Source organism: Acinonyx jubatus, chromosome D2 (assembly GCF_027475565.1).
Source record: "Acinonyx jubatus isolate Ajub_Pintada_27869175 chromosome D2, VMU_Ajub_asm_v1.0, whole genome shotgun sequence".
Lineage (NCBI taxonomy): Eukaryota > Metazoa > Chordata > Mammalia > Carnivora > Felidae > Acinonyx > Acinonyx jubatus.
Window position 1 is genome coordinate 49,003,359 of NC_069393.1, and position 15,299 is coordinate 49,018,657.

At 42.9% G+C, this 15,299-nt stretch overlaps 1 protein-coding gene across 6 annotated transcripts in view; it reads right to left on the reverse strand.

The window, feature by feature from the left end:
* The window catches only part of PANK1 (pantothenate kinase 1), a 101,235-nt gene that overhangs the window by 24,571 nt on the left and 61,365 nt on the right, over window positions 1-15,299 (reverse strand). For all 6 annotated transcript variants that reach the window (XM_053207651.1, XM_015069061.3, XM_027062603.2 and 3 more), the window contains one exon: window positions 982-1,334. In XM_053207651.1, coding sequence (XP_053063626.1) covers window positions 982-1,334 — 353 coding nt within the window. The remainder of the gene's footprint in view (window positions 1-981; window positions 1,335-15,299) is intronic.

Consider the following 15,299-nt stretch of genomic DNA (forward strand, 5'->3'; position numbering starts at 1 on the left):
AATGCCAGAACTTTATACCCCAGGCTTTGGAAACGTGTATTTTGTAACTCATCTCACTACATTTTCAACTTTCTGGCAAGGCTAGCCCCCAAGTCTTCCAACCCTTTCGTCTCTAATGTCCAGTCACTTCTGCCGAGCCTAGCTTCCCTGATTTTCTCTTTACTTTCTACATCCATTATTTCACTTTATCCTCCTTTTGTTCCGTGCGGGTTGAGGCTGGGCGGTATAGAGATTATCCTGACTGCAGAGATGGGGAAATTGGAACACACAGCTGTTGAAAGATTGCTAAAGAAAGAGAAACATGAGATATCTTACTCATCCGTGTCCTCCATTTAGCCAGTTTTCTCAAATGTAAATGAGCAATGCAGAGCTGGTATGGACTGCCCATTGGGAGACAGCATTATTCTTAGTACGTGAAATCACGCTCCCCAAATCTTACTGGCTAATAAAGGAAGTCACCTATAAATAGTATCAGGTGTTTCATTTCTGTCTCGAACAAAACTTCTGAGTGACAGTCACAAAACAAAAAAAGACACTCAGAGCAAATAGTAGGTAGACAGCAGTAAAAAATGTTCGCAGGATGTATAGAAAGCCTCTCTGGCGGGCCTCAGTCTCTCTAGCTAGAAAACCGGCATGATGTTTATGCTTTTCGCGACACCGTGAAAAGCATCTGTGGAAAAGTCAAAGATACTTCGGACAGGGATCGATACCATCTCATCTTTGGCATATTGTGCAACAGTAGCTGTAGCAAAGATGATGACAATAGCTAATATTTACGAGCATTTACTAAATGCCAGGGACATACTACTGACTCATCGAATCCTTAACAACCCTAGGAGGTAGGAACTACTCATATACAGGAGGGAACGGAGGCACAGACAAGGTGAGGTAAACCTGTCCAGAGCCCAAGACTAGTACTCTAGCTCTTCCATATGAGAAGCCAGGTGGTTTTGTTGTTTAACAAGTACAAACCTGACATACCATTCTGAAGTCCTTTTCGAACTTGAAAGCCCCACCTCCCGTGGCACAGAGCGTGGTGTGGAGGCTGGAGAAGTTCTTCTCGCTGCCCATCTGAATGAACCTGTGCATAGCACAGCTGGGGAAGCGGATGAAGTGCAGGTTCCCTTTGCGCCCACACATGGTCAGATTTTTCAGTTCTAGATGGACGTCTCGGATCCCGGTTTTCCCATAAGCCGTATTAGAAGTCAAATACTTTCTGATGCTCTTCAGGTTCTCTACCTCCTCTTGCTCCTCTTCGGCTGTAATATCCTTTGGCTCAAAGTAGACCAATTTAACCAGCGTTCCACCGATGTCCATCCCAAACCACGGGAAGGCTAGAGGACAGAAAGATAGTACTGGTGAATCCCATGCATTGGGAGAGACGTTCAATTTCTGAATATTCAATAACGAAATGCAATGGTGTCACATCTGAATGTGCATTTAATATCCACGCCACCTGAATTCAACCAGACGTGCCTAAAAGAAGAGACAGGCAAGGGGGAATCCACCATTCGAGTGGTGCCCATGTGTCTGCCCACAGACCACTCAGACTGTGCCTCAGAACTGAGGTTGAGAAGAGAACTAAGACGTTGCAGTCCCCTAGGCTCGTCTCAATTCCCAGGGCTTCTCAGAGCTCGAGTGTCTCCCCAAGCTGAGCGCAATTCCAATATTTAAAGATTTCTTTTTGCAGGCACCATGGCTCTCAAATGCTCTCTTATCAGCATCTCAGTCAAAGAAACAGTGATCTGTTCCAATGCCAGGGGAAAAACTGGCTATGCCAGGTGTACCCGAGGCGTGATGGTCTCTAACCCACTTGGCACACCCCTAGGGCACTTTGCAGTAACAATTGAAAGAGTTTTCAATCTTTGCCTCCATGAGCCGACTCCACTGCTTTAATCTACAGAATAGGCAGGAAGGAGAAAGTGAGAGAAAGTGGGTGATGAGAGATGATGATCCTATGGTGACAGAACTCTAAAAAGCTATAGCTCCTCTTATAGCTCATTTCTTCATTAAGCAGAGTCACTCTCTTCATCTCAAATGGCCTGCTAAGGAGTCCTCAACCCAGCAGTGTGTCAGACTCGCCTTTAGCATCCCAATTCTGGTCTCCTCTCTCACAGGTTCTGACTTTAATTCAAGGCTGCAACCTGGGCATGAGTATTTTTTGAAAGTTCCCCAGTGGTTCCAATCTGCAGGCTTGGGAATCACTAAACTGGAAGAACCATGGCCTCTGACAGGCAAGCCCACAAATGAGCACAGCTCCTGACCAGGTCTGCAACCTAAGGCAAGCCTTTAGGAGATGGTGTGTGTGTGTGTGTGTGTGTGTACGTGTGTACGTATATATCTATAAAGCCTCCTGGAGATGTTTATCTATAACAAAACAAATCTCCATCATACTTATTTTTATTATTAAAAGAACAGGCCGAGCTCCCTGAACTGGCTAACTTCATTCAGAGGCAGCCTAGAAAGTTAACGCTGTGTTGTCAGATGCTCTGCAGTGAACACAGAGCAAACCCAAATGAGATTCCAAAATCTGGGGTCTCCCTTTTCATTTCCATCAGTAGACTCCATGGACTAAATCTGAAACTGTAATATTAAAACTGAGTTTAAAGATATAGGGAGCAGGGGTGCCTGGAATGGCTCAGCCGGTTGAGCGTCTGATGCTTGGGTTTGGCTCAGGTCATGAACTCACGCTTTTTGAGTTTGAGCCCCACATCAGGCCCTGTGCTGACAGTGCGGAGCCTGCTTGGGATTCTCTCTCCTTCTCTCTCTGCCCCTCCCCCACTTGCACTGTCTTCATCTCTTAAAATAAATTAAATTAAATTAAATTTAAATTTAAAAAAAGATACAGGGAGATACAATGACTTCTTTCAATAAGTTTATTTTATTCCGCCCTAGAGAACATCCATATGAGCCCTGGTCAGGTTGTGCATGCCACACCCAGAGGTCACATTGCCAGGAGCATAAGTGAGACCTACAGAAGTTCTTTTTTCTGGGCTGCCCTACTACTTTGCCCTCGACATCAGTAGGCTGGGGAGGGTGGAAGGAGAGGAACACAGCAGGAAGCCATCCCTGCACGTGCAATTTTCTCTCCAGTGCTTCTGCTGTCATCTTAGCTGTAATCCAAGCCAGCTGTTCCACACTTGGAAACACTAACCCTTAACAGTATGAAAAATGAAATCCCAAACTCGCCCAAACACTAAGAGCAGCAGATTCCACTGACAAGACCGAGGCGACAAGACCAAGTCCTGTGATAACTACGGAAGTTTGCAAAGCAAACGCTTGTCCCGGCAGATCACAGAAAACCGGAAACAGTTCATCACCACTGGTCAGTTCAACTCACAGGTGACGTTTCTTGGTCTGGTCTCTAAAACTCGCTGTCAGTATAGGTAATAGGGAAAGCCTCAAATCAGGATTCACAACTGCTTCCCATACGCAGGAGCCAGTAACCAGCTCACTGTCACTCCCTCCACCTCTCTAAGATCTCATTTCCAGCATCTGTGGAGGGAGTGGATTGCAGTATAATGGTCTCCAGTTCTCTTCCTACTACAAACTTCCTACGGATTCTTTCAGAAGTATAATAAAATCACAACCACCCCCAACCACGTAGGCTGACCAGAGCCCTAATTTCAACCTCCACTGAAATACTTGTGCCATGTCAACAGGTGTCAGGACTATGCGATCAGTGTTGCAGGTATAATCCTTTCTTCTCATAGTAGGAAAGACACCTACCACTGGACAGGATGGGGGAAGGGTATTCTGGAACTTTGCTAGGCTACTCATTTGGAAACACTGTGGCAACATCTAGTAAAATGAAAAGTACTAGTACATTTTTAATCCAGCTAATCCCTCTCCTGGACCGTATTCAAAAAGCACCAGCATTTGGGGATAGGTATAAGAATATTCTTGCAGCACCCTTTGCAGTGGCCAAATTAAAACAAAAACAAAAACAGAACAGAAAACAAATTGCATGCCCAGTAACAGGAAAACACAGTGTATTCTTTCCAAATCATGGAATACTGGGCAGCCACTGAAAAGAATGAATGAGATCTATACCAGCTGCCTGGAGAGACAGCCCTAAGCTTCTGTTCATGAGAAAAGTAAGAGAGAGCCAGAAGTGTAAATAATTTGGTTTGAAAAAAAAGGGGGAGGGAAGGAAGGCAGGAAAGAAGGCAGGTGGAAAGGAGACCCGTAGGTTTATGATTATATGATTATATATCTGCTGAAAGATATAGGAGGCTATCAATCCCTCCAGGTTGTTAATACCTTTAGGAGGTGGCAGAGGTAAGCAGGTTGTATCGGTGGAAGCTAGAGACTGGGGGAGGGGATGGAGAAAATTCTACACTCAGACATTTCGGTACATGCAGAAGTAAAAAAAGAATATAAGAATAATTCAGTGACAGTGAAAAATAGGAGGCCTCCCAGCATAGGATGGACAGAACACGCTGTGTGAAACCCAGAAAATAACCTAGTTCTGTAGTAGAAATCCAGGATTCACGAAGCCACAGCTGCCCCCAGCCCTCTGCGATGAAGGGTCCCTCCGTGGTCTTTTGTGGATGCTGGTAAGTACAAGCATCCACAAAGAGGTCTTACTTTTAAAAAATGTGACAGGGGACCTAAACATTTCATATGTTATTTAGAATCCTGCTACCTTCCTCCTGCCTCACCTCCTGCTCATTTCAAAGCTTTTGCTGGCCACTCAACAGAATGGTGGAAAAAAGTGTAGAGCTCTGAAAATTCTGTTAAATGTTGTATCAGCAGTTTTGCTTGAGGTAAGGGAATAGAGATCAGAATACTGTATTAGTTTACATGGCAAGAGAAATTGCTTTCATTTACCTATGTTCTTGTCTTTTCTGTTTATGTGTGTTGTTTACTCATTTTTGAGAGAGAGAGAGAGAGAGAGAAAGAGAGAGAGAGAGAGACAGATGTGCTTAGAAAGTAATTGACTGGTTTACAAACCAAAAGAAAAGGGAATCAAGTCTATTAAGTCAGACTCACAGGGTTGGAAAAAGCAGCCGCTTCTCTTTCCCAAGAGATAAACAATGAAATGAGAAAAAGTCTTTGCAGGGAAGAGGTCAATTAGCACTTAGCTTTGGGGTGAAAGAGAAGGGCTATCACGCTCAATCTTAACACTCTGAAAGGGTTACAGAGTGTCGGCAGCAGTTGACGTCATGGCTCCTTAGTTCATTCTTTCAATTAGAATACCTCAGGGAAAAAGAGACCAGAGGTGTGGCTTCCCAACCAAAGGCTGACAGGCTCAAAGTATCACCAATTAAGTTAATAAAGAAAGGTTGGGAGCAAAACCACAAAGGCATACAGTGAACAGAAGCATGCCAAGGGCTGAGGGCTTGGCATATGGAAATAAACTAGAGCTAAATAGATAGGAAACTGATTTCCTTTTGAAAAGGGTCGTACTGCCAGAGAAACCAAAAGCTGAACACTTGAGTCCCCCAACCCTCTAAAGTCTGCTGGGAGAGCTGCTCAGCTCCTACGGAGGGCATATTCTTCCGTCTTACTTGAGTTGTGATCAAGGAGGTTATTGGGAAAAACCAAGACCTGAAGCAGTGGATTGGGGAGCCCCTTCCCGAGACAACAATCAGGACCCCAGAGGAACACCCTCTACACACTGGTCACCAGATGGATTTCAGAATTGCTTCAGCAGTTTAGAATGATTGAGGACCAATGGATGGATGTCTCCCGTTCACCTCCTTTCTGAATAAGAGTGTATATTGAGGTTTCCAATCTTTCTTTCACCGTTACATATTCACATACAATGTGGGGGAGGGGGCACAGCACAGCAGGTAACTGGCCTCTTTGAGTTCAGAAGTCTCTAGCTCAAGAGGACCCACCTCTGGAGTTGATGTCAAAACAACTTTGTATCACCCCCTCATTTAGATCCTACTGCACATCATCCAGATGCCACGACTGGGTGAGGCTACAGGGTTGTCTGCTCTGGGGTGCGAATGGCTGTATTTCACCTGCGGTTTCGGAGAGCAAGCCAGCTATTTGGTAATCAGAAAAGTAAATTGCGATAGTCACTAGTGCTGCTGGCCAAATATTTCCAGTTCTCTCCCTTTTAGTCTCATGGGGTGAGACTGCAGCCCCCGGACATTTTATAACTGAGCTGGGCAATGTGCCTCATGTAGTCAGCGAGTTGTGCATGGACATGGGGTACATCACTTCCAGGCAAGAGCACTTACGGCCGGGGTGAGACCCTTCAGAGCTCTTTCTCAGTTACCATGTCCAGCAAGATCCAAGATAATGATGAGTCAGGGGGAGCGGGAGCCAGAATGGGGCCCGAACCACCTCCTTGATGGGCTTATAGTGTGAATGAGAAATAAACCTTTGTTGTTTTAAGGCACTGGGATTTAAGGGCTGTTATGCAGAATGATTTGCATATCCTCACTGATATACTCTACGTCAAAATCCGCCCCCGCCCCCCCCCCCAAACCCTCCTTCTCCTGCAGAACCAGATCCAGGGACTGCCAGTATCGCCAATAAACATGTGGTAGCTGGGTGTTAATAAAAAGGTATGTAGGTCCTGTTGTATTTAGCTCTGTCTAAAAATTTCTAAAAACACAAACCAAGATTGGCACTCTGGTAGTAATTTAAAACTGTGAAATGAATCTGTATTCCAAATACTGTAGTGAAAATATTTACAAGTTTAATTGGTCATCAATGGCTTTGAAACAAAGCCTGTTTCTTAGAGACGTTTTTGGAGCACTAGAATAGTCTCTGAGAGACACCTATGCTTCCTGTAGTAAATGTCAAGGGTTACACAATGACCTTATACAGTGACCAAATAGCATCAATTAGCAAAGACTCCCCCCCCCCCGCCCCCGCAAACAAAAAACAAAAAACAAAACCCCCAACAACCACAATGCAGAAAAGGTCAGAGAAACTATTTTAAAGGGCTAAGGGAGCCTGATACTAGAAAATCTACCTCCTCTTGAACAACAGCCAGACCTTTAAGGTGTTCTTGGTGAGGCAAAGTTCACTAATACCAATATTTCTTCCTGTATGTAAGAGTAACTCCTTTGGGCACAGGTTTGACTTAGCAACCAGTTGCTGTCCTGCACAGTTTAACACATTTCTTGAGGTTCCACCAAGCTGGAATTGGATGAAATAATTGTGAATAGAAGGACTGAATTTCTTTTCCCACTGTTTGTGAATAGATTTGTTGAACAAATTAATGGGTAGAAAAGATATCTGAGTATTGTGTAATCAGAAAAAAGAAAAGACTTTTAAGGCACTGATATTGACGCTACATGAATACTAATTATGTTGAAGTTGCTTAAGGACCTCTACATGTTAACAAACAAAAACTGTTAATCTAGATCCGAGTGTGTAATAGAATTGTATTTCTTAAAATATTTGTTCTCTGAGGGCTAGCTTTCCCTTCACCATGTCTAAATGTAGTTGGTACTATAATGTAATCTTTGCTGATATATTCATAGAAACATTTAACTTGAAGAGGTGAAAGGGACCTTAGGTGGAGTCCAACATCCTGTTTACAGATAAGAAAATTATGGCTCAGAAAGATCAAGGAATTGTCCAAGGTCAATCACAGTAGTTTCAGAACCCGTTTTCAGTTTCATGAGCTAGCAAGCTCCCCATTTTGCAAGGCTTGTCCAAGTTAAGTGGCTTGTCACTTGAAATGACAGCACCCCCACAGATAGGATGGTCGTGGGCAAGTTTCTTCCTTGAGCCATTGACTAAGCTGTAAGGCAGAGATGGGCTCATTGATTACTGAAGTTCTGTCCACTTCTCACATCCCACCATCCTAAACACACACACAAAGCCCTCCAAAACCACACTTTTAACTGCATGTAACGGAAGAGTTGAAAACCTAAGAACTATTTAAGGACCCGGCAGAAAGTGATACATGTAAAATTTAATAAAAGGGTTTCCATAACACTGTAAAGGAAACTGTAATTATTGCACATAGAGCAATCTGCTAAACATTAAATATTCTGTGCAAAGAAACTTGAGTCACGGTTTCTTGCAAATTAATGCACACCAGATTCCTTTAGTTTGAATTTTAGTCACATGGCAATCCCCAGGGTTGGCAAGGGTACAAGGACACAAGAACTTATAGAGTACCAACGGGAATGTAAACTGGTGCAATCTTTCCACGGGGGTTTTGGAAATACCTATTAAAAAGCTCCAGATTCTTGCATTCTTTAATACATCAGTTCTGCTTTACCCTAAAGAAATAGTTATGCATGCATTCAAAAATTTATCTTAAAAAAAAAACCACTGAACTTTTACCACTAATAACTAGAAAATTAATTACTGTCCAAAATTACAGAGTCAGTAGGTAAATTAAATAAATGATTGTCCATTCACACAAAGGGAAAAAAGGCCACCATTTTGTAGGACGGCATTTAATGATGTGAGGAGAATGTTCATTATATGCCGTTCGGTGAAAGGGCAGGTGATTAACTGGGACACGTGTATGATTACTATTTTGGATAAAAATTCAACAGCTCTTTGTGCACAGAAAAAACTAGAAACTTCAGGCTGAAATATTAACAGCTGTTATCTCTGGGTCATGGAGGAGGGTGGGTTTTTTTCTTCTTCTGTTCTTTCTGAAGATGCTTTTCAATTATTTACAATGATACATTTAATCTTAATAATCAGAGTTACTTTAGAATTCTCAAAAACTGCACTATAAAAATGCAAAAGAAAAAAAAATTGTTTTATTTGCTTCAATGCACCAATGGCAGATGTGGTCCTGCCCATGGGAAAGAGTGTGCCTACATTCCCCATCTCAACAGCCCCTCCCCTGCTCAGGCAGTACCTTGTCCATATCATGCCTGATGCTGAAATCCATTCGACACAGGCGATCAATGACAAGGAAAGCCTGAGCAAAGTTGTTTAACCAGTTAGATACTGGACATCCCTCAGGTGCGAATTTAGGGTAGGAAGAGTCCTGATTTACGCACCTGATTTACTGTCAGCGCAACACCTGTAAGTTAAAGTCAGCAATTCAAAACCACTTCGGGGGCAGAGGAATGTTTGGGGGAAAGGATCGTGGTGGGAAAGGTCACACATCCACGTGTGACAAAAACCTTCCTTCCACTGGCACATGGCCTCCGATTCCTGTCAACTTTCTCCTTGGCACGTGGGCTGGGAACAAAAAGGCTGATTTAAAGAAAAAAAAAATGCCGATCATATTCTCATCTGCGAGAGGGAGAAAGAATAGCAGGAATTCTTTCCAGCACTTTTGAGGCAGGCATAAGTATTATCACATCAGCCACCAGAACTAAGGCCCGATTTCACCAACTCCGCCATGCAGGCCCATGGTCTGTGACACACAATAGGCTCCGTGCCTAGGGCCTGCGATCTTTTTGGGCACTCACGAATGAAAATATTGTAATTTCTTTTAAAATTAGAAGAAAACATACAAACTTTCAGGTCGAAGAAAATGTGGTCATATGGCATCTCAACACATTCATCTTTCTACCAACAGAGTTGAAAATTATAACTTAAAAATTTTTTTTTTATTCAGGAAGGAACCCATAAAGTGTCAGGAGTCCATGAGAGTTAGTCTATGTTTATTTACATTTTGCTCCACACCCAGTCCCAGGTCAGAACTGACAAGACATCAGACCAGAGTCTGCTTTGCATTTGCAATTTGAACTGGATTCCTATGGATTGTTTACAATTTTATTTCCTTAAAGCAACTTCATTTTAGTACTTCATGCAACCAAATTTTATTTTTATTTTTGTTTTTAAAGTAGGCTCCATGCCCAACATGGGGCTTGAAGTCACAACCCTGAGATTACAAATCACGTGCTCTACTGACTGAGCCAGCCAGGTGCCCCAGAGTGCACTAAATTTTAAAGTTAACTGTTTAAATTACATTTATTTAAAAATGACAGGCTATATTCAACCACATTTGTTCTCAAATCTGCCTCATTATAAAAACTGCCTAAGGCACTTGTTAAAAATATGAACTCCCAGGCCATGGCCTGGAGATTGGGATGAAGCAGGACTAGAGAAAATATTTTCAACGAGGGGGACCTGTAATCCTCACTGGCCAAGTTCAAAACCACTGTTCTCATTGCATCAAAATGAGTGCTGTAAGTAGCTGGACCACAGTTTAAAAGTGAGAGATCAGAGTTTGAATGGGCTACTCTTGCTTGTAACTGTGAGGGAGCTCTAAGGAGGAACCCCGGGGTGGTGCCTGGTAATGACCTGGAAGAGGTTCCCATTCTGGAAACAGAAGGACCTGAACGCATCTAACTGCTTGTTAATGGAATTATTTACGGGCAATTTATAACATGAGTGCCGCAGTATTTAATTTTAAATACAGCTTTTGGATTTCCAGGTATCATCCATCCACAACGAAAGCCTCTGGCCGTGGGTTTAGAAACGTTCCACATATGATTAAGTTTTGGCAATGTGCTCCTCTCTCCCAGTGACTCCCATTTTTAAGGTAACCATGCATTTCTCCATAAGGAAGTCAGCTCAGACAACAGTACCGGTGTATTTAGGTCAGGCAGGCAGATGTTCTTTGATTTGCAACCCATGTAGTTGACCTTGACACAGACAACCACGTGAAATCAGAACAACAAACAGAAATGCCAACGTGAAAGCTATGTTACTTTTTTTTTAGGTTAAGATTTGAGAGGCGGAAAAAAAAAAGTTCTTGCAGGGGGCCATTCTGGTGTCACCCACAAATGTATTCTTAGCTTGTCTTAGCTTGGACGTAGGCCAGCAGGAAGCAGGGGCAAGATGAAGCTAGAGGTGAAGGGACCCAAAAGGTCAAACCCGTAAGGTTAAAAAGCCTTTTCCTTGGGTCTCTTCTTTAAGGCCCTGAGCAGCTCAGGGAAGTGCAGTTTTGTTCCCAAGGTCGGAGAGCTTTTCCCTGCCACTCTTACGAGAGAAAATCAGAGTAGACAAAGGGATGTCACTCTAGCAACCACCGAGCTCATTTCGTTCCTGTCACCCCCACAGTCAAGCCCTGGATTTCTGTCCCAGGTCATAAGGAGGGGAAATAATAGACAGATGAAAACTGTTTCCCATTCTGCAGTCATCTTGTGAGGCTGAGGAAGGGGGGGGGGGGCAGAAATACAATTACAGACAGTTAAGGTCATTGTCCCTATTTCTCACCAAGAACCTGTCTGTCCTGCCCAATCTAGAGGGAACAGAAGGTGAGTATCAACCTTCCACGTAGTCCTCGGCTTTGATTATGCCACCTTCATCATCAGAAGTACGGTCCCTGGAAGAAGATTCCGTAGTTTGGACTCTGCAGACACATGCCAAGGGACAAGCATACAGTGGCTCTTGGGGGCCACTCAAGATTGGCTCCAGTGTGATCATTTCAGCACCCAGAATAGACCCGAGCGTCCATCCAGGAATGGCTCCTCCAGCTACCTAATGTCCTGCACTGAAGCTCAAGATGGCAATCTCATTACCTGCTTAAACAAATCCCAGTTTAAACCACCAAGAGGTTTAGCTTTCTGTCTTGACAAGCCACCAGAGCGTGCTTACTTACTCCAGGGATCTACCGACGATTTAATACCAGGGAGTGGTTAATTAAGGCTTTGGGGAGAACAGCATTGCCAAGTGGCACCGCCGGGCGGAACAACAGGTTTACCAGAAATGGGCTTTGTTCATGTATTTTAGCTCGATGGCAAGAGCCTGGCAGATCTTTAAAGTCGAGCTGGGGGATGTTGGGGGGGACGGAGAAAAGACGTGCCAACTGCTCACATGGCGCTGCAAGCTGGAAGAAAGAGGGGGTCACAAGTCCCTCTTCAAATAATCTGAGAACAACCACATGCTTATGGACCCAGTGATTCATGAACACATGTTTATGCCCGTGAAAGTCACCGTGGCACAGAGCCGGGATATGGCAATGTACCTGCCCTCTTGGCACTTGCTTTCCAGTCTGCAAGGACTGATTGTTAATCAAGAACAACCAGGAACGAGTGAAAACTGCTAGGAGTGAAATCCACATTATTCGAGGACCAGACCTCACTTAATTAAAACAATCCTTTAGGGGGCGCCTGGCTGGCTAAGTCGGTAGAGCATGTGACTGATCTTGGGGTTGTAACTTGGAGTCCCAGCTTGGGTGTAGAGAGATTACTTTTAAAAAATTAAATCTTTAAAACAGTCTTTTAGTATTTATGAATGGCAGCTCTAAACAGGGTTCCCTCTTAGGTACAATAACCATCACAAAGTAAAGCCTGATACTTCCTGGCCATTCGAGAACCTTGTAATTAAACTGGAGATGACACTCAAACCTACAAAAAGTTTAAAATCACTGGATGTTAGGGGTGCCTCGGTGGCTCAGTCGGTTAAACGTCTGACTTCGGCTCAGGTCGTGATCTCCCAGTTCGTGGGTTCAAGCCCCACGTCGGGCTCTGTGCTGACAGCTCAGGGCCTGGAGCCTGCTTCAGATTCTGTGTCTCAGTCTCTCTCTGCCCCTCCCCGGCTCACACTCTGTCTCTCTCTCTCTCTCTCAAAAATAAATAAACATTAAAAAAATTTTTTTAATTAAAAAAAAACAATAAAATCACTTGATGTTAGTGTTGGAGGGACATAAGAGATCTTTTAGGGAAATGCATATCAAAACCACAATGAGATACCACTTCGAACCCACTAGAGTGACTATAATTTAAAAAACAGAAAATAACAAGTGTTGGTGAGGACGTGAAGAAACTGTGGCCCTCACACACCACTGGTGGGGATATAAAATAGTGCAGGGGAGCCTGGGCGGCTCAGCTGGTTAAGCGTCTGACTTCCACTCAGGTCATGATCTCCCAGTTCATGGATTCGAGCCCTGCATCGGGCTCTGTGCTGACAGCTCAGAGCTGGAGCCTGCTTCGAATTCCGTGTCTCCCACTCTCTCTATCCCTCCCCCACTCACGCTTTCTCTCTCTCTCTCTCTCAAAAATAGATACGCATTAAAAGATTAAAAAATAAAAAGAGCTTAATATTAAAAAAATAAAATAAAATAGTGCAGTCACTTTGGAAAACAGTCTGGCAGTTCTGCAGGAGGTTAAACGTGAGTTTGTATGTGATCTAGCAAGTCCACTCTCAGGTACATACCCAAGAGAAGCGAAAACCTGTCCCCATAAAAAGTTGTACACAAATGTTCATAGCAGTGGAAACACCCCAAATGTCCATCAACTGATGAATGGATTAATAACCCATGCTGTCTCCAGGCTATGAAGTATTATTTGGCAATAAAAAAGAATTAAATGCTCATATACGTTAAGACATAAATGAACCTTGAAAACACTATGCTCCATGAAAGGAGCCAATCACAAAAAAGCACAGATAGTATGATTCCAATATATGAACTGTCCACAATAGGTAAATCTGTAGAGACCGAAATATCAGTGGTTGCCCGGTTTCAGGAGTTGTTGGGGGCAAAAAGGAGTGACTGCTAAAAAAGGTTTTGTAAGGGGGTGACGGAGTATTCTAAAATTGATTGTGGTAACGGTTGCACTCTGCGAATACACTCAAACCCACCTAACTGTACACATTAAGTGGGTGAATTGCATGTGCATTCTATCTTAATAAAGCAGATTTCATGCATATATAAAGCTCTGACCTAAACCCTTCATTTCATAGATAACTTTTGAAATAGAAATGCCAAATTATAATTGCTTTTGAAAAAAAGTCTTTCTACAGATTTTCGCATATTTTTAAAGAAAATAAGCACAGGAAAATTTTAGATCTTTCTGATGACTGATGGGCATATGAGGGTCAATTTTTGTGCCCACTATATAGTGATGCCCTCAGAACCACATGAACCTCTCTGCTTCCAAGGCCCCTAGGGTTTAAGTATTCTTTTGTCTCTATTATGGCTTTCTATGTCTTGCTTTTAGGCTAATCCTGTTAATTTCCTGCTGCTATCAATGTTACTGCAGTACATCTACCCCAAACCTGCTATATATGAATGCAGAGAAACCAGAAAATTCATGTCTGTTAACACTGTTCCTTTAGTAAGAGTAAACAGACTCAGAGAGAGCACAGGAAGTACACTAAATGTAGAATGCAAAAGCGTCTCCAATTTTATTTATTTCCCAACACTGATTTTGGTTGCTCAGACGTGTTTGCTTCCTTCCAGGTTCTCAGCTGCCTTCTGGCTTATTGCTGGCAAGTTTCCAGAGGTGACAGTCACTGTAATTAGTATTAAATGTTTTCTTTTACTGTAACAATTTTTATCCAAGGCACAGCTAGATGTAATATCTAACTGGAAAAAGAGGTGAAAACTTTAAAAATATAAACATGAGCATTCAAAGTATTCTGTTTATCTGGTGCCAATTAGTTTGGGGACAGAGTGCCCTTCTCTATCATTCAGGTAAGATTTTCAAACAACTTAGCCCTGGAATTTTTTATTGCATCTTAACTATGGAACTCACAGAAAGAAGAGATAAAAGCAACACCTTACTTAACATTGGCTCATTTTAGAAAAAATATTACACATTTAATGCAAAGTCCATCTATGAGACCAACACTGTTTTGATGTGTAAAGGCTGGACAGTTGTCACTTAGGGATTACAGCCGCAGTCTCATAAACTTCAGCACCCAATTTATTTTTGTACTTTGTCTGGATTGCACAATATGGAGACAAGTTTGACTCACAGGGAGTAGGTGCAAATCCTAACTGTTTTCTGAACAGCTTTCCTTGCAATCCGGGGATTTCTGGAATCAAAACTGATTCAGTAGCTTGGACAGATTTACTGAAAATGTTTCACCAAAAAGCTGAATGCTAAAAATAACTAACGGCTCCTCAGTTTGCTTGTAATAAATATAAAAATCAAACAAAAGCCTCTAAACCTTATAATAAGTGCTAAAACTCTAAACTTGATGGGGTTATTCATTTACTTGTTATTATATAACTGACCTATGCCAGAGTGAGAGCATTTGCAAAGCAAATATGCCTAACTAAGCCTTGCCTAGAATGTAACTGAGTGTGGTACACGTGTACTGAAGTGGTATATTAGCTTGTGCAATTTTATGTGGATGTACGTGCCCAGGCCAAACTTTTTAGAAGACTTCAGAGCTATAAACTTGCCAATCAATGCTCTGCTTATAAGAATTCAGAAAAAATGGGGCACCTGGGTGGCTCAGTTGGTTGAGCATCCGGTCATGATCTAGCCCTCTGTGAGTTCCGGCCCCGCATCGGGCTCTGTGCTGACAGCTCGGAGCCTGGAGCCCGCTTCGGATTCTGTGTCTCCCTCTCTCTCTGCCCCTCCCCCACTCATGCTCTGTCTCCCTCTATCTCTCAAAAATCAATAAACGTTAAAAAATTGAAAAAAAAAAAAAAGAATCCAGAA